Consider the following 24375-nt stretch of genomic DNA (forward strand, 5'->3'; position numbering starts at 1 on the left):
GGGGGTTACAGCAGGGTGTGTAGGGTGTGTAGGGGGGGTTACAGCAGGGTGTGTAGGGTGTGTAGGGGGGGTTACAGCAGGGTGTGTAGGGTGTGTAGGGGGGTTACAGCAGGGTGTGTAGGGGGGGTTACAGCAGGGTGTGTAGGGTGTGTAGGGGGGGTTACAGCAGGGTGTGTAGGGTGTGTAGGGGGGTTACAGCAGGGTGTGTAGGGTGTGTAGGGGGGGTTACAGCAGGGTGTATAAGGGGGGTAGGGGGGGTTACAGCAGGGTGTGTAGGGTGTATAAGGGGGGTAGGGGGGGTTACAGCAGGGTGTATAAGGGGGGTAGGGGGGGGTTTACCTTCGTGAAGAGGGATGAGGGTGTCCAGGGTGCCAAAGATCTGTCCCAGCTCACTCTCTGTCAGGATGTCCAGCTTCAGCATGGGCTCGTAGTACACCTGAAACCAGGTAAACCAGGAGTTAAACACAGGCACTGGGCAACGATATAGACAAATTAATAATAACAACTGAGACTAACAATACAGCAAACAATGAAATGACAGAGACATAAACAATAAATAAACAATAAATAAACAATAAATACCCCCGGCCCACCCGGCCCCTTCCTTTGTGAACGAACCCCCAGTATTGAGACAGGTGTCTCAGGTATAGCAGGTGGATCTAGTTAACATGTTGACATACGTACCTTCTTGACCAGGATGAGGTCTTCTATCAGCTGTCTCTCCCCCTGGGTCAACTCATAGATTACCTACAGGAGAGGAGACACATCAGGTCACCTTCTGACTCCTGTCCCACAGAGACACCAGCCAGCTTCTGACTCCTGTCCCACAGAGACACCAGCTAGCTTCTGACTCCTGTCCCAGAGACACCAGCTAGCTCCTGACTCACTGTCCCACAGAGACACATCAGACCTTCTGACTCCTGTCCCACAGAGACACCAGCTAGCTTCTGACTCACTGTCCCAGAGACACCAGCTAGCTTCTGACTCCTGTCCCACAGAGACACCAGCTAGCTTCTGACTCCTGTCCCACAGAGACACCAGCTAGCTTCTGACTCCTGTCCCAGAGACACCAGCTAGCTCCTGACTCACTGTCCCACAGAGACACATCAGACCTTCTGACTCACTGTCCCAGAGACACCAGCTAGCTTCTGACTCCTGTCCCACAGAGACACCAGCTAGCTTCTGACTCCTGTCCCAGAGACACCAGCCAGCTTCTGACTCCTGTCCCACAGAGACACCAGCTAGCTTCTGACTCCTGTCACAGAGACACCAGCCAGCTTCTGACTCCTGTCCCACAGAGACACCAGCTAGCTTCTGACTCCTGTCACAGAGACACCAGCCAGCTTCTGACTCCTGTCCCACAGAGACACCAGCTAGCTTCTGACTCCTGTCACAGAGACACCAGCCAGCTTCTGACTCCTGTCCCACAGAGACACCAGCTAGCTTCTGACTCCTGTCACAGAGACACCAGCCAGCTTCTGACTCCTGTCCCACAGAGACACCAGCTAGCTTCTGACTAAACGCTGCCAACCTGCACACTAGATCCGTCTCACACCATCAGTCACCTCCCCTCCCAAACACTCACACAACACAGCCAGGAAACACACACTCACACTCACACTCACACACAGTAGGGTTTCACAGCTGATAATTTAAACAGGAAGTACACCCTGTTACAGAACCCCTTCTGCCAACTCACATCCTCTTTCATAATCTCCTGCAGAGAGAAGAGAAATGAAGGACAGCAGGCCGTAGTAACCCCCCCTTAACCCAGCCCCGCCCAATCACACCCCGAGACTGCCCTGCCCAATCACACCCCCAGTCTTATGCAATCATTACAGGAGCCCAAAACACCAGCTGATCTTCTAAACACTGGACTACAACTGGACTACAACTGGACTACAACTGGACTACAACTGCCTTAACACCACCCACCTGTCCCTCAACCCTGCAACACCAATAACTAACTCCCCAAATTCATTCATATCTCCAATATCTCAAACCGACCTCTAACCCCTACTCTGTGACCTCTGACCCCTGTCCTCTGTACCTCTTGTCGTTTGATCTCCTTGGCCGTGAGGTCGTGGCTCTCCACAGTGTCGCTCCAGCACTGGCTGCTGCGTCGCCGTGGAAACGACGAGGATTTCTGCAGTGAGCGAATAGCCGGGGGCAGAGGTCGCGCTTCGGTTCGGAAACTGATGGAGCGCTGAGGGAGGGAGAGGGGAGACAGTGAAATATACACACACACACACACACACACACACACACACACACACACACACACACACACACACACGCACGCGCGCGCGCACATATACTGTCACAACGTAAGAAGTGTTAACCGTAGTATAGTATAATAAATGTGTGTGTGTGTGTGTATGTGTGTGTGTGTGTGTGTGTGTGTGTGTGTGTGTGTGTTACCGTGATGGACTGTCCTAGTCGTTTCAGAGCAGGGGTTTTCACCGGGGGGATGACGCCTGTGACACTATTGGACTTCACCACTGGTTTAACCCTTTTGTAACTGGGCTCCTGCAGCGACATCAACAACAGCAACATGAATGAGACACAATAATCAGGGGGGCGATCGCCCCCAAGCCCCTCCCTCCACACCTGAACGGGCTACGGGTAAACAATCCACCTGTCCATCAGTGGGCAAGGTGAAGCTAGAACCTCACCTCTGAGTCCATCAGGTCAGAGGTCATTTCCTCATCCTCATCTTCACCCTGCCAGACATAAGCAATTGCAGATGAGAATGAAAACACACACAAAAAAAACGATCGATCAACTGATGGATTGGTAAGCCTGGCATCTGTCTGCAGCAGTTATGAGTGACTGTCGCGGTGTCAGTTACCTTCTGCAACAGGGACACATAACAGGGAGGGAAAGCAGCATCAATGAGAGAGGGAGCACAACATGGAGAAAGAGATGTCAAGGTCGAGTGAGATCACAAGAGATGTTGGGAGAGGTAAGGAAAGAGAGAGAGATGTTGGGAGAAGGTAAGGAAAGAGAGAAAGAGAGAGATGTTGGGAGAGGTGAGGAAAGAGAGAGAGAGAGAGATGTTGGGAGAGGTGAGGAAAGAGAGAGAGAGAGAGAGAGAGAGAGAGAGAAAGAGAGAGAGAGAGAAAGAGAGAGAGAGAGAGAGATGAAGACCGAGAGGTGCTACTGGCTCAGCGACATTTCCTTTGTGAAACCTTTGAGGAGGAAGTATGACGCTGCTGTGTAATATAATGTAAGGATGTCTGCTGCCTTGTTAGGGTTAGGATGTCTGCTGCCTTGTTAGGGTTAGGATGTCTGCTGCCTTGTTAGGGTTAGGATGTCTGCTGCCTTGTTAGGGTTAGGATGTCTGCTGCCTTGTTAGGGTTAGGATGTCTGCTGCCTTGGGTTAGGATGTCTGCTGCCTTGTTAGGGTTAGGATGTCTGCTGCCTTGTTAGGGTTAGGATGTCTGCTGCCTTGTTAGGGTTAGGATGTCTGCTGCCTTGTTAGGGTTAGGATGTCTGCTGCCTTGGGTTAGGGTTAGGATGTCTGCTGCCTTGTTAGGGTTAGGATGTCTGCTGCCTTGGGTTAGGGTTAGGATGTCTGCTGCCTTGTTAGGGTTAGGATGTCTGCTGCCTTGTTAGGGTTAGGATGTCTGCTGCCTTGGGTTAGGATGTCTGCTGCCTTGGGTTAGGGTTAGGATGTCTGCTGCCTTGGATTAGGGTTAGGATGTCTGCTGCCTTGTTAGGGTTAGGGTTAGGATGTCTGCTGCCTTGTTAGGGTTAGGGTTAGGATGTCTGCTGCCTTGTTAGGGTTAGGATGTCTGCTGCCTTGTTAGGGTTAGGGTTAGGATGTCTGCTGCCTTGTTAGGGTTAGGGTTAGGATGTCTGCTGCCTTGTTAGGGTTAGGATGTCTGCTGCCTTGGGTTAGGATGTCTGCTGCCTTGTTAGGGTTAGGATGTCTGCTGCCTTGTTAGGCTTAGGATGTCTGCTGCCTTGTTAGGGTTAGGATGTCTGCTGCCTTGTTAGGGTTAGGATGTCTGCTGCCTTGGGTTAGGATGTCTGCTGCCTTGGGTTAGGGTTAGGATGTCTGCTGCCTTGGATTAGGGTTAGGATGTCTGCTGCCTTGTTAGGGTTAGGGTTAGGATGTCTGCTGCCTTGTTAGGGTTAGGGTTAGGATGTCTGCTGCCTTGTTAGGGTTAGGATGTCTGCTGCCTTGTTAGGGTTAGGGTTAGGATGTCTGCTGCCTTGTTAGGGTTAGGGTTAGGATGTCTGCTGCCTTGTTAGGGTTAGGATGTCTGCTGCCTTGGGTTAGGATGTCTGCTGCCTTGTTAGGGTTAGGATGTCTGCTGCCTTGTTAGGGTTAGGATGTCTGCTGCCTTGTTAGGGTTAGGGTTAGGATGTCTGCTGCCTCGCTGGATTATCTTTATTATTATCTGAGGTACAAATCAGATTCTACTGTAAATGGACACCAGAAAGTCAACTCAGACACAGAGCTGTCAAACATAGATGGAGACTACAAGGTTTATGTTGATAGAACAGCCAGGAATGGGAATTAAGTTCCACTCAGTATATTAATCTGGATATATATCAATCAGATCTCCATCATCTCACTGTGAAGCGCACAGGGGAGCATGTTGCTGCAGTGAGCGTGCTCAGAGTCATGCAGCGGCTCTGCTCGGCTGGGCTCTGTGGCCACAGCCTTGAGGCTTAGTTTCCGCTAGCTAAAAAGTGAGGTAGAGGTAGAGAGAGAGAGAGAGAGAGAGAGGGGGGGGGGGGGGCAGAGACAGAGAGAGAGAGAGGGGGAGGAGAGACAGAGAGAGAGAGATGGGGGGTTGGTGCTTGAAACTGAGATCTAGCAAGGGAAGGAGAAAGAGCAAGAGGAAGAGAGAAAGGAAGTGTGTGAGAGAGAAAAAGAATGAGAGAATGAGAGAATGAGAGAATGAGAGAATGAGAGAAAGAGAGAAAGAGAGAATGAGAGAATGCCAACACAGAGAAAAACAGACAGAGCACCTTAGAAATCACTCACCTCTGAGATTCTAACCTGAGTTTCAGGGCACGAGTCCTGCTTTCTCTTCTTCTACAGATAAGCCAAACACACACACACACACACACAGACACACACACAAATCAGTAGGCCTCTTTGAGAGATACCAGATAAGGGATGAAGTCTAGAGAGATAGGAATGGAGGGACTTACCCCAGCATGGTCAGGGTGGTAAGGGTGTGTGTCCTTTGACACCGCAGGCCTAGAGGAAATGCCAGAAAGGACAGTTTAAAGGTCTTAAACAGACCCAAAAACACACTCACACTCCAGGTTAGGATTCAGAGTGGGGAGATGAGGTTATTCATTGACAGCAAGGCACTTTGTGTAGATATACAATGACTGAATAGTTGTAAGCGACGATGATGGCAAACATCGTCCTAACCTATCAGATGGCAACGTGAAGCTATCACATAGTCACTGTGAAATCCTCTAGATCTATAAGAGGGTGGAAAGGGGCAAGTGGCCGGTTGGGAACTGGGCACAAGAGAGTGCAGTCTATCCATATTTAGGTCAGATCCACGACCACGTTCCAAAGCTTTCAAAATGCACTCTTCAATCCTTCCTCCTTTCCTAGTGGTAACCACTAATCTCACAGGAATTTAAAAAGAGAGTGAGAATGAAGGAGAGGAGAAGAAAGAGAGTTCATTCACAGGAGAGGCAAAGAAAACATCGTCAGCGACAGAGATAACTCACCAGGAAGTCCATGCACAGCCTTCAGTCTCCTCTCTCTCCATCCTCCTCCCTTGCTTTTTCTCTCATGAAAGCATCCTCACCAAAACACGGAACATTCTCAAAGTGTCTCAGACTGAACTCGACTCAACTTCAACCTTCAGTCTGACCTGTAGACCCTCACAGCTCTTCACACCGGGACAGACGGAGCGCACAGAACAGCCCTCGCCACCTCTCTCTTCCTCTTGCTCTCTCAAACCAAACCACATCCTGTACCTAGTCCCCACCTATAAGCTCTCGACGTTCCATAATGACAACGACGGCCCGCACTCAAACTTCACCTCTGAACGTCATACAGACGCTTGTTCAATGGAACTGTGACTGAGTAATGTGAAGCCAACTGTCACACAAAGTGAAGTACTGTGAGACATGAGGAAGTGAAAGCCTAGCCTGGTGGCCTACTTGTTACTCCACCAAACCACCCAGTCAAACACAAGCTTGAACAAGGCCATTCAGGGCTGCGTGGATGGCAGCTCCAGGGAGGAGGTGATCAGTAAAAACTAGCCTGCTGTGCACATTGAGCTGAAACCATGACAGAGCAGGTACTTCCTGTACTCTATAAGGACTAGCCACAAGTTGTACGTTCTCAAGACTTGATGTTTCCACACTCTTGGAACCGAATGAACATCCCAGAGAAAGGAAGCAGATTTATTGATTGTTATGGTTTATCTATGTCACCAGTCTTACTCTAGTGAACTTGTCATGTCTATTGTCTTGTGTCCCCAACAATCGTCACTGTCCAACTGTCTCACTTATCCTGTACTGTCACTTATTGTCTTGTCCTTGTTTCATTGCACTACTGCGTATTGTATTATTTGTATTATTTGTATTGGATGCTGCGTTGTCAAGGAACTGAGCGAAATAATTTTACTCCCTGCACTTGTGTATGAGACGTAACAATAAAGTAGAAACTTCATCACAGTATTGGATGCGGCCCTTCTTTCATCTCTAGGGTCCATTTCAACAGTGAACTGCAAGTCAGAGACGTGGCTGAATTCAGTCTAGAAAACATTCACTTGACCAAAGAAGACGCAGCGACAGACACAAAGCCTGACGAACCCAACAACTGTGGAAGTGTTTTTCAGCTTTATTACCAGAGAAACAGAGACCAAACGTTGTGGTGTGAGGTATGAATAGGCGCCCTGCGACTCTACTTCCCCGTAACAGGAAACCCACCAGTGAGCAGGAATGACAGACACATTTTTATTTTTTACATCTTTATTCACTATCACACTATGTGCTCCCGTTACAGGATACAACTCATTGTCTTACTTGTACACTGTAATGTCATCTGGAGTTTAACAAAGTAGAAAGAAGACAGAGTTTATGTTCTACAAGGTGTGTGCCACAAGTCTGTCCCAAAATAAAATAGAAAAAAAAAGGAAAAAAAAAAGGAAATAAACAAAAAAAAACTCAAGTCATGTGCAAGTCCCTGTCCCCCCACCCAAAGAGAGCCAGACCAGCGGGGGTGTGCAGGGGTGTTCACACACCTGACAAACCCTCAGACAGGAGGGGTCCCATCAGGCTACGCCCCTCTCCCAGAGAACACATCAGGGTGTATTTTACAGTTAGGACGAGGGCAGCAGGGGGTGAATTTTATGAGCAGATCTCAGGGGTTCCCAATTTGGTGTCCAACTAGAATAGAAAACAGTGTTTGGCCGGATTTTCAGTAGAGTTTTTTATTTTTTTGGCATCACTGGGTACATGTCACTTCATGACTTGTGTTTTAAAATGCAAAGCAGGGCCAAGTCTACAGAGACAGGCTGGAGGGAGGGAGAGAGAGAGAGGGAGGGAGGGAGGGAGGGAGGGAGGAACAGAGGAGAGTGACAACGTGTTGGCTGAGAACCCCAAGGCTAGACTGTTGAGGAGAGTAGTGAGGGAGTGGGAGAGAGAGAGAGAAAGAGAGAGAGAGAGAGAGAGAGAGAGAGAGAGAGTGTAACAGGTGGAGGAATGTGGCTGGGCTATTGGTCAGAGAGGGAAGGCAGACGCTAAGGTTTAGCATTAAGATGACCAGAGGTTTAGATACAGAGAAAGTCAAGAGGGCTAGTATACATGCTCCCTTCCTCCACCCCTCCCCCCCTCACCTCCACCCCCCCACCACAACAATCACAAACTACACCCCTTACACCAGCTCACCGGGGCTAACCTGTACACCCGGGGTTATTATATTAATATAATAACCACTTGCCTCTGAAAATGATTAATCCCAAACCGCTGACTCACCACTCCCTCCGCCCCCTCCTATATTCCGTCACCCGTACTCCCCCCCCCCCCTCGCCCCCCCGTGGCTCAGCGGATGGTGTAGCGGACGTAGGGCACCTCCACGTCCTCATCCGTCAGGTCATTGCAGCACAGCTCAAACACCAGGGCCTTCACGTGCTTCCCAAGCTTCTTCTTAGACACCTTGGTCACAATCTCAGTCATCCTGGAGGGAGGGAGGGAGAGAGAGAGAGAGAGAGAGAGAGAGGGAGGGAGGGAGGGAGAGAGAGAGGGAGGGAGGGAGAGAGAGGGAGACACAAGGCTTGGTTCATACACACACTCAGGGCAGGAATACAGGGTTTTAATAGATCTACATACAGTACCAGTAAAAAGTTTGGACACAAACTTGCCCAAGACTGTGCAAAGCTGTCAAAGCAAAAGGTGGCTACTTTGAAGAATCTAAAATATAAAACATATTCTGGTTTAACACTTTTTTGTTTACTACATAATTCCATATGTGTTCCTTCATAGTTTTGATGTCTTCAATATGAATCTACAATGTAGAAAATAATAAAAAATAAAGAAAACCCATTGAATGAGAAGGTGTGTCCAGACTTTTGACTGGTACTGTATCTTATCATCTGCTATAGATCTAGCTGGGTCTATGAGTCACATGACGTGCAATGTGGTCTGGACGTGACACCAGAGCGCTTTAGGAAGCAGGAAGCAGGACGAGATCCTGTGTGACTCACGGCAGCTCCAGCCTCTCTTTGAGCTTGGCGGCGGGCATGAAGAAGGAGTACAGCATGGACACCCCTTGTGACAGCATGGTGATCTCCAGCTTATGCTCGTTCTGAGAGAGAGAGAGGGAGAGAGAGAGGGAGGGAGAGAGGGAGAGAGAGAGAGGGAGAGAGAGAGGGAGGGGTGATGTAAGAGAGGAACGGAGGACAACATCTCAGCTTAAAACGACAAAAATACACACGTACCTTGAAGTAGTCGAGGAACTGTCTGAGTGTCATCTCCTCCCCGCTGGCCTGCAGGCCCTTCACCTCAAAACGATCCCACAGCGTCCAGTCTATCTCATAGTACTAGAGAGAGGGAGGGAGGGAGGGAGGGAGGGAGATCTCAGTCAGCAGCAGATGGAGAGGGGAAGTCCAGGCCGTAAGAGCCTTTGTTACAACATCAATGGTGAAATCCTGGCCACTCACTTTTGAACACACACCAAAAATTACCTTGTGGCTGGGGGCAGCGATGGGTTCTGAGTAGGCGAAGAAAGGCAGGGCGAGGTTCATGAAGCCGTTCTTGAAGGACTCGAGCTTCTTGTGTCCCTGGATGATCTTGATGAGCTCCAGACACACCAGGCCCACCACGGCTGCTGTGGTGGTGGCGATCGCAGGGATGATCTTACCAGCAATCAGCTTGCTCTGGGCGGGGGGGAACACAGAGGGCTACGTTAGGACACCGTACCACAACCATCGATCTCTCCAGACCCAGAACGTTCCGGAGGCTGGCCCACCTTGTGTCTGTCTGCGGGGGGAATGTCGTAGTTCTCAGCCCTCAGGTTGGACGCCGCCACGATGAAGTCCATGTGGAAGTTCGAGTCGTCGTCCTGGAAAAACACAGAGAGAGAACACACACTGAACACAGGATCACACACACTGAACACAGGATCACACACACTGAACACAGGATCACACACACTGAACACACACACACCACTCACACTGAACACAGGATCACACACACACCACTCACACTGAACACAGGATCTCACACACACACACACTTTGTACCTTTTCAAAGTCGATGGCGGTGAGTTTGAACCGGGAGGAAGCTTCCGGGCCAGGCAGGATAGTCTTCAGCTCCTCCAGTCTGTTGTCATCTACAGACACACACACACACACACAGTTCAGGTGTACAAATAAAATGATCCCCGACCCCACCTGACAAAACAAGAGACGCAAACCCTGACGAGCGTTTGACATGACGGAGGTCTGCTGTGAACTACGTTCAGACATGAACAGTCAACCGCTGAACAAATCCAAACAAACTCCTACGACCATCTCAAACTTAACGCCAAAATATCGCCTGTGAACAAACCCCACAGACAAAAAAAAGACAAAAAAAAAAAAGATAAATATATTAAAAAAACAAATCGTAAAATGTTTGAAATCTGATATGACCTAATGATCTACCTGGGTTGGAGGATGTCTTACCGACAGATGCGTTGGCGCTCTGGAGCTCCTGGTCGGAGACGTGGATCTTGACCCCCGAGCGGGGCACGAAGGTGGGCACGGTGATGTCGTTCAGAACCTTGGCCAGGGCCACGCGGTCGGTGCTGCCCGGGATACCGTAGGACTGGGCGAACAGGTTAGCCCCAGCAAGCACATAGTCCATATGCAGGTCCTGGGGGGGGAGGGGGGGGGGGGGGGAGGGAGGGAGGGAGGATTAGAACTGGGACAGAGGGAACCAAACTTCTGACCAGCAGGGGGAGCTAGAGGGAAGAATGACCCAGGAACTCCGCAGGAGACAAAGGGCGTTCTTGCGCTCCATCGAGAGCGAGGAACCAAGGAGGGACATGCTCAAGGACGCATTTTGGATCACACCACATCTCTGGTGTCTGCACTCAGAGAATGACTGACCACGGGGGGTCATGGGGAGTCATGGGGGTGAGGGTCTATGGGCCAGAGAGAGAGAGAGAGGCATGAGAGGGAGAAACTCACGTTGCTGGTGCTGAACTCTAGAGGGTGAGGGCATCTCTTTGGACCAGACCAGAAGGGGGCGCCAGAGCTGGTGAGCTGAGAGACAAAGAGCAAAACACAGTGTTCGTTTCACGATGGCTTCTGAAGATCCTGGAACATGTAAGACACTTGGAGAAGGTGGGCGGTATGGGGGTGTGTGTGTGTGAGAGTGTGTGTGTGTGTGTGTGTGATGTACCTGGTCTGAGGGGAAGTTGTGGAGGAGCTGCTTGATGTTGTTGCTGTACTGGCACTGCCAGTGGGTGCGAGCCCAGGCTACACAGTCGGCCCAGCTGTGGGGGCAGTCAGTCACCAGGCTCTTGTAGACGGCCTCCAGGACCTCCAGAGGCTGGGCGCCAGGCAGCTTCAGGGTACGCTCCAGGAACTTAGCATCTCTGAGACGTCAACAACAACAACAACAACAACGACAACGTCAGTAGAATGTTGGACAGGGACCTTGAGAACACCCTCCAGGCGAGGAAAGCTTTGCGCAGGGTGCTGACTCACGTGAGGTACTGCATGGCGTTCTCTGACGGCTGTTTGAAGAGACCCTCAAACTCGTCACGTGCCCACTGAGCAGGAGAGACACAGGGATCAGTTCAACTGCAGTGTGTGTGTGGGGTCAGCGTGTGTGCATGCGTGTGTGTGTGTGTATGTATGTATATGTGTGTGTGGTGTCAGCGCATGCGTGTGTGGTGTCAGCGTGTGTATGCATGTATGTATATGTGTGTGTCAGCGTGTGTATGCATGTATGTATACGTGTGTGTGTGTGTGTGTGGTGTTTCCTCACCTGAAGTGTGTGTTCGATGGCGTTGGGGAAGTTCTTGAGTGTGCAGATGGGGATGGACTTCTCTGGGGGGTCTTGGCTGGAGCTGTAAGACTCGGTGAGGAAGGGGATGACCACCTGGACGTTCCCCTTGGTGCCCAGAGTACCAGACTCTAACAAGGGCTTACGATAGTACACACACCGCCGATCCATATACATACCTACACACACACACACACACACACACACACGGATCAGTAACAGTGTTGATAGCAGCCAGTAGTGCTGAGTGATCCTAGTCTGATGGAAATGATTTAGATATGTTATACAGCACCAGTGAAAGACGAGAAAAGTGACTTTTGACTGGTTCTGTACATCATTTATTGTAAATCTGTCTTACGTGCGTCGACATTGTCCAGTGCGTTGGCCACTCCATGGAGGCTCTCGAAGAAGTCATCGTCGTAGATGCGCTCTGTGTCCGGGCCGACCCGGTTCTGGTGACCCGTGATCTTCATGGAGGGGTTCATCTGCTTTACTGCTGCTGCCGCTGTCTCACTCTTCATCTTCTGCTCTCTCACACACACACACACACACACACACACACGCAGAGTAAACATCACCATCTGGCTTTTCAACATCTGTTCTCTCTCACACAGCCACACAAACCAATCTCACTCTTGAGCCCCCCCCCCCCCCTCTCACACAAACAGACAATCATTGTCAACATCTCACTCTTTATCCTCTGCTCAGAAAGATCATCTCCACCACCATCAAACTGTAAATTACTGCTGCTACATCGTATTACTCTAGTTCTTATTATTCTAGTCATTACTGATGCTACTGACGCTTATGTACTACTAATGTCACTGGTTTATTATTACTAGATTATATTGCATTGTTGATTATTGTTGACGGAGGAGTCAGATTCCGAAGCATTTCACTATATCAATGACGGCTGTATGAGATGGACGTGACACACAACGTGACTTGATCACCACGACTACCCTGATTATCATGACCACCTCCAATATCACCAAACACTCCTCTCCCATACACAGATCATCATCATCATCATCTTCATCATCCTTCTACAGCCATCACACACTCGTCTTCTCAACCACACACACGGCGCATTGTCAGAAAGTCTCACTGCTTTCTAGTCAGATATAAACACACGGTCACCTGACACAAGGTCCAACCCAGTCTCCCTCCTCCTGCCTCCCTCTGACAGGGACACCAGGCCTTCACCTTCATCACTAGAACCATCCACTGGGATGGAAGTCAGTAACCAGCACCAGATCCACCACCACCACCAGATCCACCACCACCACCAGATCCACCATCATCACCAGATCCACCATCACCAGATCCACCATCATTACCATCACCAGATCCAACATCAGCACCATCACCAGATCCACCATCATCACCACCAGATCCATCATCACCACCAGATCCACCATCATTACCAGATCCACCATCATCACCACCACCCCCACAACCACCCGTCACAGGCAGACAAAGGCCCTGACAGGGACACCATCTACAGTGCTGTCACCCTCCTGTCATATCCATGGCTCACACTACCACTGTCTGTTATTATTGTCTGTTATTGTCTGTTATTATTACTACATTATACGGAGATGAACGTGAGAAACAAAACGTGATTTGTCGTGCCCTCTGATTGGTGGACGTTCAACCTCCGCGCTCAGAGAGACGTGATGAACATACTACTGACCGTCACGTCCCAGGGTCGGAACAGGAACTGCCGGTTGAGGTTGGACTTCTCGATGGTGTCCATGTCCGTGACGATGAGCTCGCCCTCTCCGCTGGCCAACCCCATCATGGCGAAGTTCTTCATCAGCTCACAGCCGATGGCGCCGGCGCCCACCTGATGATAATAATAATAATAATAAACAACAACATCACAAGCCGCTTAGCTGACGCTTCTATCCAAAGCGACTTACATTGCAGTACATAGAGTGCATATATTTTTCAGTATATATGGTCCCAGCGGGAATCAAACCCACAACCTAAGCATTGTTGGCGCCTTGCTCTACCAACTGAGCCACAGAGGACCAGGAAGCCTGTTTGATGAACACAGCACGTCTCTGCAGACTGCTACTGGAGGACACTGTTGTGAGGCGCCAACATGGCCGCCACAGAACCGTCGTCAAAGACCTTGAGTTGAAAGCCAAATACTACTGGGCTCTGAAACACGGTGACGGTGGTGTGTGTGTGTGACGGTGGTGTGTGTGACAAGGCCGCCCACCAGGAAGTAGCGCTGCTTGGCCAATTCATCCTGCAGCTTGGAGCCAAACACTGCAATCTGACTGTCATACCGACTGTTCCTCTGAGAGAAGGGGGGGGGGGGGGAGGGGGGAGAGAGAGAGAGAAGGGGGAGATTCATTAAATAGTTCAGATTAAACACATTTTGAGTTTGCAGAATGTGTGTGTGACAGCGTCTGTGCGTCACTGAAGCACACTTCACCTCAGACAGACGCTCCAGAGGGATGTGTGTGAGTGTGAGTGTGTACTTACAGGGGCACAGTCTTCCTCAGTAAGCACGACTCCCTCCTCCTCAGCGAGACACTCCAGAGCATCAAAGTACAGCCACTGCATGATGGGCATGAACTTCCCTGTACACGCCTGGAGAGAGAGAGAAGATACTGTTACCATACTGCTACCATACTGTTACCATACTGCTACCATACTGCTACCATACTGCTACCATACTGCTCGACCAGGGAAGAGAGAACATTAACACACACCGTTGAGAGAGAGAGAGAGAGAGGGGGGGAGAGAGAGAGAGGGAGAGAGAGAAGGAGAGAGAGAGAGAGAGAGAAGGAGAGAGAGAGAGAGAGAGAGAGAAGGAGAGAGAGAGAGAGAGAGAGAGAGAAGGAGAGAGAGAGAGAGAGAGAGAGAAGAGAGAGAGAGAGAGAGAGAGAGAGAAGGAGAGAGAGAGAGAGAGAAGGAGAGAGAGAGAGAGAGAGAGAAGGAGAGAGAGAGAGAGAGAGAGAAGGAGAGAGAGAGAGAGAGAGAGAGAGAGAGAAGGAGAGAGAGAGAGAAGGAGAGAGAGAGAGAAAGAGAGGACTTTGGTAACACACTACGTGTTACAAATGTTACAAAACGCGTACACACTCGCCTGGAAAAAGACAGGTTTTAGAGAAACAATTCAAGAAATCAACAGGTCCAAGTCACACCATGCCCACGCAGACGTCTGTATTTCAGGAGGCGGGGTTCTCCCCAAAGAATGGAAGATTGGCGGTTTTGTGCAATTTCACATGAATAAACGCGAGTCAGGTTTTGATAATGCAATCCAGCGCCCCGCTGTCGGAGGGCCTTGAAAAACACACATCCCGTCATGTCTGAACATGCCTAATGATAAGAGATAAGACCAACGCACCAAGTCTGTGGACACACTGCCACACAAGCTCACACGAAGAGAGCACCAACCACAACACAGTAGAGAGCACCAACCACAACACACGGTAGAAAGCACCGTGAACATCTCCATGGGAGTATTAAACTCAGGGACACGGTTTCGGCAGGCAGGAGGATAGGAGTTCTTTACCTTCATCACTTCCTGTGCGGCAAGCCCACCAATGAAGGCGTTGATGGGGACCAGGTCTCCGGCCGAGACGAAGGCCAGGTTCTTGATGAGAGCATCGTCCAGCTCCTCCACTTTAGCCCCTCCCGTCTGGGCGTCGTTCACCTCCTTCGCCATGGCCAGCAGCTCCTCTCCATCCGCCTGGAACACACACACACACACACACACATTAAACCACACGCAACACACACAAGAAAGACACACAAAATGAGCTTCTGTTAAGGTGTGTGTGTGTGTGTGTGTTACCTGGCACCAGGGCTTAGGCAGGCGGCTGTGTTTCTTCTGATAGGCATGGATAGCCTGGAAGCCCAGATGCAACTGTCCCGGACGATCAAACTTGGCAAAGTCCGTCAGCACAAACTCTGGCTCAGCAATGGAGGACGAGATGGATTTCTGTTCTCAGAGAGACAGAGAGAGAGAGAGAGAGGGAGAGAGATTACGTTAAGAGATAACTGCTACCAATCTGCATCAATCAGTGTCAGGAGTGCAAGGAGGAGATGAGAAGAGAAAGGCCACCACTTACGAAAGCAACCTTCTTGGGCATCTTGACCTGGGAGACGATCCCTCCCCGGGCGTAGTCAGAGAAACCGTTGGTGTCACAGATACTGAAGGTATAGGGACCTGGGAGGAGGGGGGGAGAAAGGGCCGTCACAACACCACCCTTCACTCAGATACAAAACTGCAACCCCCTCCCCCCAATCTGTACAACGAATCTTCGACCACATATCTAAAGTGAGTTGACGGATGGAGAGGGCGGAGCCTAACTGACGGAGAGGGCGGAGTCTCACCCAGAGCCTTGATTTCGACTGGCTGGCAGCCGTTGAGCTCCGTCATGCCCTGGACCTCGGTGAAGGTGACGTAATCTCCGCTCTCGAACCCGTGGCGAACCTCATCCAGACACGTCACCACGCCAGCACCGTCCTGGGGAGACAGACAGACACGGTACTGTAAAGCAGCTGTGAAGTTTACTGTAAAGAAGCTCTCTTTTTTTTACTAAGCCGAGAGCAGGTTTAGTCTGGGACTAACCAGAGAGCAGGTTTAGTCTGGGACTAACCAGAGAGCAGGTTTAGTCTGGGACTAACCCGAGAGCAGGTTTAGTCTGGGACTAACCCGAGAGCAGGTTTAGACTCACCTTGGTGATCATGGAGATCATGGCACTGAGAGGCTGCTCTCCATTGGTGTCAAACACCACCATGTCATCTCCAAAGTCACAGAACAGCTGCCTGCAAGACCAAAGATCACAGCGTTACACACACACACACACACACAGTGTTTCAACAGTGATATATGAACGGGTGTGTATGCAGTGGGATGTGCCTATGGGAAGGATGAGTGTTAATGCCCAGAGGGGTCGGCCCCCCCGTCGTACCCGAACAGCCCCCGTGTGTCAGCGACCACCAGCTTGATGCTCTTGCTGTGGCAAACCTCTCCCACGCGCTGCTGCTCCTCCAGACTAGAGGTGGTCAGCACCACCACCTACAGAACAGAGGCCAATGTTAACACACACACAGACATGCATACACACACAGAGCAGGGGAGGGTTTATATAACAGGTTGACTCACCTGAAACTGGGTCAGGTAGTCATCAGTGAGCGCTCCAGTGTAGGCAACGACAGGGACGTAGCTGTTGAGCTCAGCGAGTCTGGTCTGGCTCACCTCGGCCCGGTTCTTCCCCAGGTCCTCCTCTCGCAGGTAGAACTGAGACACAGAGAGGACGGCCGTTAACGGGCTGGTACTGAGACGGACAGAGAGACAGCTGACACCGACAAGAAGAGGACACTGGTTTGATGGTAGGTGTCGGGTCAATTCCAATAAACAATTGTGTCAACAAACAAAATGGAATGGAACCAGGCCACAGGGTGAAAGGGGTAATAATGGACCCAGAGTTTAAGTGAGCCCTGCTGCTCTCCTGGGTTATTCTGTAAAGCCTGGCCTTCAGCAGACGGGACCCTGGGCCATTAGTCCATGTGCTGACAAATGAGTGTCCTGAACTTCCGCAGTATGTATACACAGACAGCCCTGTCATGCTCAGTGTAGACTGTCCTTCACTGTGAGGGGCTCCTAGGGGCTCCTAGGACAGGACATCATAGGACGCCTTCTGGTACCACTGCTACCAGATCTAGGACAGGACATCAATGGCCTTCTAGTACCACTGCTACCAGATCTAGGACAGGACATCATAGGACACCTTCTAGTACCACTGCTACCAGATCTAGGACAGGACATCATAGGACACCTTCTAGTACCACTGCTACCAGATCTAGGACAGGACATCATAGGACACCTTCTAGTACCACTGCTACCAGATCTAGGACAGGACATCATAGGACACCTTCTAGTACCACTGCTACCAGATCTAGGACAGCCGAAGTCGAGGGACTAACTACACAGCAATAAATCGTTATCTAGCAACACCGTTGATCTTCTGCTTACAAAACCACCGGAGTGTCGGCCTGGACACACACCATGAGACAGACACACACACCATGAGACAGACACACACCATGAGACAGACACACACCATGAGACAGACACACACAACAGTACAGGGTTCAATCAAGCCAACTGTTGACTGACAAGGACGTCCGACAAAATACTGCATGGGTTTTGACCTGTGGAGGTCACAGCTGAGCTTCTCCAGAACACAGCCAGAGGCACACTGACCTGTGGAGGTCACAGCTGAGCTTCTCCAGAACACAGCCAGAGGCACACTGACCTGTGAGGAAAGGTCTCTCCACTCAGCCACGCCCTGATCGTGCAGTGTGACACTTTTGACTCCTCCCAGGATGACGTTCTTGGCGATCTCCACCCCGAGCCCCCTCAGTCCTGACACCAGGACGTTGGAGCTCTGCATGCGCTTCATCGCATCGTGACCGAGCACGTAGCTGGAGGAGAGAACACGCAGTTCAGAACACGCTAAGGACACGCAGTTCAGAACACGCTAAGGACATACAACGCACGCAAACGCAGCTACAGAAGGAGAGAGAACACTAGATTGCATCATTATCAAAACAGACGTGTTTGGTCATGTCAACGCAGTTGGGTTACTTTGAACTTTTTTTAAAGTGTTTGTCAGTTATTTCAATCACTGGTGAGCATGAAACTGGTGAAAATCGCTATAAGCCAATTTATACTGAGGTTTCTGTCAGCTGAGAGTCGGCTCAATTAGCCTGCTTGTAAGATCACTTTCCCCAGAGCTGGGAATATCGCAGCTGTAGCCTACATGTTCTGATTTGGATGAGAACTGTGTCATGCTGTTGCTGCTTCTGTGAAAACAAACTGGGACATTGGGGACATACAGTTGTAAGGACATTGCCTTTAATTTGTGCAAAACGTTTTTGTGAAATAACAGCGTCGTCAGCTCAATGCCGATTGCTGTATCAATCGTAAACGGACTTTCTAATCTATTGTTCGAATTGCACCATTGAGACCGCACTTTTGCAGGACCACTCCGGACTGGTATCACCAGTTGGATCAAAGGGTCAGCAATGATTTGTGACCAAAGACAGCTGCTCCTATCATGACTAAATCAGTCAGTTTAATTTGCTCTGACATGTTCAGCCACATTCTTTGTGGAGAACCCAGACACTCAACCAACATGGTGGAAGCGGGCCTGACGACCGAAATACATGTCAGGGTTTACAGGAAAAACTGGTCTGTCTTAGCTACACGGCTTGCCTCCTAAATATGTGCGAACTGGAGTATTTATTCGAGAGCATCAGACTGAGATGATCAGAAGCTGACATGCTGTAGCGGTACTATTCATGCCACGGTTTTCTGTTGGCATGAATCGCCGTCTTGTCGAATGTCTCAAACTGAAGCTTTTAGATTGGCAGAGACTCTGAGATCATTCTCCCCATCAACACTTCTGTCCCGCCTTGAATATTCTCACGTACCGCAAAGGTTTAAATAGCAGCGAAATGACAGCAGATAAGCCCTTTACAATTAACATTGTAAGAAAACTATTTATTTTACAGCTATTTATTCCAACTTCCTCATCCACTACAAACTGTTGTCGGCAGAGGCAACATTTCGGAAACAAATCAAAATATAGAACTTTAAGGCATCTCTTTAGAACGGTAATAATCTTTCAGTTGGAAGGGGAGAACAGAGCATGAGAGGGACGGTGTGTCCAGGTGGGGGATCAGGTTGGTGCAGGTTTACATGCACACAGAAGTGATGTGGATATTGGGTAGCCAATGACCCAGCCCATATGGCCACACATTTAGATTGCGCTATTTCTCATACGATTAGTATCGGATTAAATCCACTGTTATTCCGCTGTCCTTCATTTGACGGAATCCTCATATCTGGCTGTAGTTGGCCTTTAAAGATCGACTTCACCTATCTATAGTGTTGTTGACACAAACTGGTTTTAGGGGCTGCTCCTAAACATTTTTGGGTGCCACTAATAGTTCTGGTTTGGGAGCATTGGTGCTACCAAGTGAAAAAGGTCATTTTAGCCCTGTGTGTGTGTGTGTGTGTGTGTGTGTGTGTGGGGGGGGGTAGTGTGTAATGCCTGGGAACATATTGAAATAGGACTTACAGTTGTCTGGAGTAGAGGCCTTCATCAATCTCAGCATCATTGCCATTCTTAGCCATGCCCTGGGGAGAGACGGCAGGTTGGGAAACGGTGACACACACCAGCATATGAAAACAGTGTGTGTGTGTGTGTGTGTGTGTGTGTGTAGACTCACGTTGGCGGGTGTATGGGACAGTTGGGTTCTGACAGAGTTGGATGAGGAGCAGTGGGATCCCGTCTTCGTCTCTGATCCTGACACGCGACGCTTCTTGGACAGCGGCGAGCTGGACATCTACGGAACAAACACACACACGCTTAGAACACACACACGCTTAGAACACACACACACACACACACACACGCTTAGCGCATCTCCAGGGGCCGCCAAAAATTAACGGACGAACACACACAGGTTGTAAAGAGAGAGCCGGTGAACGGCAGTCAACCTGACGCCTGATTACGAGGACAGACCGGGTACATTTCAGCACTGGACAGCTCCAAATACCGTCCACATTCAGAAACATACCACGACCACTAACACACACCACTGCATAGTTGTCAGCGACCAAGTTTGTAAATAATTTCAGCGCAATGACCCCAACAAACTGCCTGGGACCAGAGTCAGTCAGCCAAATGGAATCTAGACTATTTATTGTCCCAATTATGGCGAGCATGTAAGGGGAGGGTTATTGCCTTGGATTTCACCCGTGTATTTCAATGGCTTAAAAGATAACATATCTATTTTAAAAAAAAGAAGAAAAAAATAAAAAGCATTTAGAAATATGGAACTAGCAAGGCATGTCATGTCTGCATAAACAGGCTTCTGTCCAACCTCCATCTAACAGAGTTCAGGCCGAACAATTCCTCCACAAAACGTTATCCAATCCTATTCATCACAGCCCGGAGTGGATTTCTAGGTTAGGGAGCAGCTGTGCTGGCCGCACGCCAAGCACAAATCTGGTAGAAAACCGAACTGAGCCCTTGGAAAAGACATGAATAGGAGCATTATCAGCCTCCTTTCGGACGCACAGAGACCGGGGCGGCTTGTTTATGCACCGGTATTGTTTATGATATGGAACCGCCCGCCGCCCGCGCGCCCTGTCGCTTCAACAGAAACAGCTGAATCATTAAAACTTGACTGCAGTAAAGTGGTGCAACACTTAACGACGCTCCGCCGGGGCCGGGGCCGGGGCCGCGGAAACACACGGCACGATCCAGCCTTCTACAAATCCCATATCATGATTGCTACCGTAGTACCGTAGCGTTGAGGCCACGGTTTAGGTTGGTAATAGCACTGATCTCGCTATCTTTACCGCTCCGGTAAAGACACCGTCCTCCCCGAACATCGGTAGTAGGCCGCATATTCTGGCTTGATGACAATCAGCCAACAAGTCCAGTCGAAACACCGCATCCACTGCGGACACCGAGCGAACTACCGGAGAAAGAGCCAGGCTCACACAATGAAGGACGCCCCGATATCACCGACAAATCTCAGAGTTGTAGGGAATGAGAGTCATTCAACCCTCGACAGACACAAGGAAATAGGAAACCTGTCGGTTCACAAGACAAAATCTAGCTAAGACATGTTCAATGAAGCTAAACCGAAAATGAATATCACAGTGACAATGATACAGCAAAGCTGGGAAGATCAATAAAAAATATAATAAAAAAACATATAAGCGAATGATAAGTCAATTTCGGATTTCGAAAGACACTATTGCTGTATTATCTAGCAACCATTTAGCTTGAACGATTTTATGGGATCGACAACTTTGATTTGACATTTCACGAATTAGACAGAGCATCAAATATCAGTAAACACCGCCAAGAAGCCAACCCTAAGTAGGTCGTGTGCCGCTAATCAGATAAGTGATTCGGCGACTGGATCACTCGGAGACACGCTGGGAACATCAATAACTTAACGGTAGAAGCGAACACCAGACAGCCTGTAGTGTCTGTCCGCCTGAGGCCTAGCACCGACCCAGTGCGGAACCCAAGTTACAGCTGGAGCAAGTAAGCTAGCGAGATAGCATAGGTGATCGGCGGTGGACACTATATCCCACGGGGTAGCTAGACACATTAGGACTAAGCACCTGACGCAAAAAGAGGTCGAACTCCAATGGCCATCTGTGCAAACGACAGGCTAGCCAGCTAGCCCCGGTAGCATTCCATGCCCATTGATTTGTCTTGTCTTACCAATAATCCTTCTCTGTCCCTTCTCAGTGCAAACCGCTCCTCTCGTGTCTGATGTCAATAAAAACGATGTTTGTGGTTCACAGATTTAAAAAAGAAACGTTAATCGGGGGTAAAAGGCTTCTGACTGTATTTGTCGAGTCACTATGTCGTTTCGCTGGGGAGTCCTGTGTAATCTCGTTCCTGGCTTTGCGACTGCAGACGGGAACAAAACCAAAATGGCGGCCGGGGAGAACAGGCGGAGGGCGGGGCCGCCAGGCGGAGGACGGACGGAGGGCGGGGCCGCCAGGAGGAGGGCGGGGCCTAAAGCGTGGCCTCAGCACGCTTTTCACCCGCTGGATCGCTCACTGATTGGCTAAGAGAGCCTCAAACCGCGCTACTCCCCGCCCACCTGTCAGGAAGATGCATGCTGTGTCGTACGGTACGACCGACACCGAGGAAAGCCCCGTTATGAAATAACGTAGCGAAGAGCAATCGATTGAAGGTGGAAATATCAGACAGAATGGTTAAGAGTTTGACGATTTATTTGATCCCTGGGAAACTTTATTAGTGACACAACCGTATAGATCCATAGTTAGAAGTACGTAGGTCACTGAACGTCAGATGATTTGCCAAGTCTACAATTAACGGTTTTTAATGAAGCCTGAATAACGGTTGTTCATAGCGTCAATACGAGAAAAGCTGTGAATCCACATCTTCATAACTAAAAGAGAGATACAGGCTATTGCCCACAGAAAAAAAAAAAAAACGTGTATTATTATTCAAACTCAAAAGCCCTCGGGAGTTATCAATAATAATTAGGCAATATGTATTGTCATAAAAAAGGGGGAAATAATAAACTATGAATAAATCAATTCACAAATGATGAGGAATGCATTCAATGGATGTCATGAGGATAGACAACGGAGAATCATTATTAATTTGAGTATTTTGAAATGCAAAGAAATCGGCTAATCGGCTGGTCCAGGTGCAACGTCCCTACCTGGCGGTGCAGTCATATGCGTGCACTTAGCGTGGAGAAAATACAACATTTCGCATGGCTTTGCTGGTTATGATACACATCGCTGGCTGCAATGTGTGCAACTGTGCATCCTGCAAACAATAGCCAGCTCCGAGGTGAGATCACGTGTCGAGGGAGTCTGTGTGGAACTGCTCAGACACAGTTCGGCTTTTAGGGGTGAGCATTCCTGGAAGAATTGAGGCAAATGAGTGATGGGGGAGGGGGTGGTTGGCAAATGACAAAGGCCCAAGTGGGCCGCGTATTCTGGGGAGCAGAGGCGAAGAGGCCGGGGTAGGGGTCCGGATCTCTGTCGCAGCAGCCAAATGTGAATTCTGCTCTGATGTTATAAAATAGCAACAATCTCTAAAACAATTACCACCTCAGGGCTCCATGAACTATTGTTGGACATTATCTGCCTGATCTTGGCATGTGCGACTCCTAACTGGTCACACTACGCTGCCATGCATCTTTAAGGCCAGCTCCCTAAGACGTTACTGAGCCCCTCTCGTCTTCATGATCTAGCTAGCGCCTATAGGTAACAAAGCACTGTGCGGTGCCGGCTAACCAGCGAAGGTACACACTCATTTCACTGACCCAGTCTCCCTAGCAGGCGAGGTAGCTCGCTAGCTAACAAGTCACACCGCCACCGTTAACTTGATCGGAATGAAATGAGCGGTTTGCTAAATGACACAAGTTACGTTTAGGAACTTCAACTGGTCAGATGGCTAGCCAACTAGCTCGTAACGTTCTGAAGATAAAACAAAGGCTGACAACCACTAGACTCAGGCACAATAACATGTGTCAATGTATATTAACTGGTGGCAATTGCGGTTAGGGTAACAAACGTTACGCTAACTAACGTGACTAGATCACGTTTTTTTTTTAACACGCAATTGAAAACTAACAGGTAATCTTATTAGCTAGCCAGCTACATTGATTGCGTAGTTGTTAGCCACTAGCTCGAGCTAGCTAAAAACCAGGGGGGCGAAACGGAATTCCAACCCAACGACATTTTCAGCTACTGCATCACAGCTAGCTAGCGAGCTAGCGGACAAGATACCATTCCTTTAGCTACCCAAATAAGTATGCACAACTCACCACATCCGATCTTACTCGGGCCCGGTTCGTAGTATCAAAAACAAAGAAAGCCTAGGTGAGAGCTCTGACAACCAACTTGAACACTAGTTTGGAAGATGTCAAAGTGGCGGGATCTGCGTGACTTTTCGCACCGAAGGGGGAGAGCTGGACGGTTGCCTGCCCGGCTATTCCCAGCGCCGCAAGTCTGTCTCTGTCTCTCTCTCTCTCTCTCTCTCTCCCTCACAAGTACTTCTCCAGTTGAAAAGCAAAGCAAAGCAGCAACATGTGCACCGTGGAGGAACGACCACCCGGCCCACAAATGTGGAGGTGTCGGAAAACATCACTAACCTATACAAGCAAGAGAAAATAAAATCCGACACTTGTACTGGATACAAATCGGCGGATGACGTACCATTTCGATTGCAGTTTTATATTTTTGCCATAAGATGTTAGATGCAAATAAATGACAAAATATCGGAACACCCGCCCCCTACTCTTGGTAAACGTTAGGCTAATCCAGAA

General features: G+C 49.5%; 2 protein-coding genes across 4 annotated transcripts in view; both read right to left on the reverse strand.

The window, feature by feature from the left end:
• arhgef3l (Rho guanine nucleotide exchange factor (GEF) 3, like) overlaps positions 1-5956 on the reverse strand; it is a 10306-nt gene extending 4350 nt beyond the window's left edge. The window contains exons 1-8 of the mRNA XM_083676130.1: positions 5713-5956; positions 5173-5221; positions 5003-5053; positions 2676-2723; positions 2422-2529; positions 2051-2206; positions 685-747; positions 340-436 (exon numbers count right to left, since the gene is read on the reverse strand). Coding sequence (XP_083532256.1) covers positions 340-436; positions 685-747; positions 2051-2206; positions 2422-2529; positions 2676-2723; positions 5003-5053; positions 5173-5221; positions 5713-5753 — 613 coding nt within the window. The 5' untranslated portion in view covers positions 5754-5956. The remainder of the gene's footprint in view (positions 1-339; positions 437-684; positions 748-2050; positions 2207-2421; positions 2530-2675; positions 2724-5002; positions 5054-5172; positions 5222-5712) is intronic.
• Positions 5957-6948: 992 nt separating this feature from the next.
• uba1 (ubiquitin-like modifier activating enzyme 1) lies at positions 6949-24085 on the reverse strand. Of its 3 annotated transcripts, none has more exons than XM_083674320.1 (26): positions 23875-24085; positions 19759-19875; positions 19608-19666; positions 17778-17946; positions 16625-16759; positions 16431-16537; positions 16194-16284; positions 15850-15982; positions 15585-15682; positions 15308-15454; positions 15026-15202; positions 13993-14100; positions 13724-13804; positions 13190-13342; positions 11852-12017; positions 11476-11672; positions 11193-11257; positions 10885-11080; positions 10671-10745; positions 10143-10353; positions 9741-9829; positions 9464-9556; positions 9180-9371; positions 8934-9035; positions 8700-8800; positions 6949-8173 (listed from the first exon to the last, which is right to left on the reverse strand). In XM_083674320.1, the coding sequence occupies exons 2-26, from the start codon at positions 19873-19875 to the stop codon at positions 8038-8040; spliced, it is 3198 nt and encodes a 1065-aa protein (XP_083530446.1). In that variant the 5' UTR covers positions 23875-24085; the 3' UTR covers positions 6949-8037. The 3 variants fall into 3 exon arrangements, with proteins under 3 accessions (XP_083530446.1, XP_083530447.1, XP_083530445.1); XM_083674321.1 differs by lacking the exon at positions 23875-24085 and adding an exon at positions 21780-21961 and having other exon boundaries at positions 10164-10353; XM_083674319.1 differs by lacking the exon at positions 23875-24085 and adding an exon at positions 21780-21961.
• Positions 24086-24375: the final 290 nt, after the last annotated feature.

Source organism: Argentina silus, assembly GCF_951799395.1.
Source record: "Argentina silus genome assembly, chromosome: 8".
NCBI lineage: Eukaryota > Metazoa > Chordata > Actinopteri > Argentiniformes > Argentinidae > Argentina > Argentina silus.

Excerpts from the sequence above, each read along its gene's own strand:
- uba1 (XM_083674320.1), bottom strand. The coding sequence starts at position 19,875 with ATGTCCAGCTCGCCGCTGTCCAAGAAGCGTCGCGTGTCAGGATCAGAG. Across the intron at positions 12,018-13,189 it reads TCCGACCCTGGGACGTGACG|AAGATGAAGAGTGAGACAGC; the intron begins GTCAGTAGTATG and ends GTGAGAGAGCAG. Across the intron at positions 8,801-8,933 it reads AGTTCCTCGACTACTTCAAG|AACGAGCATAAGCTGGAGAT; the intron begins GTACGTGTGTAT and ends TCTCTCTCTCAG.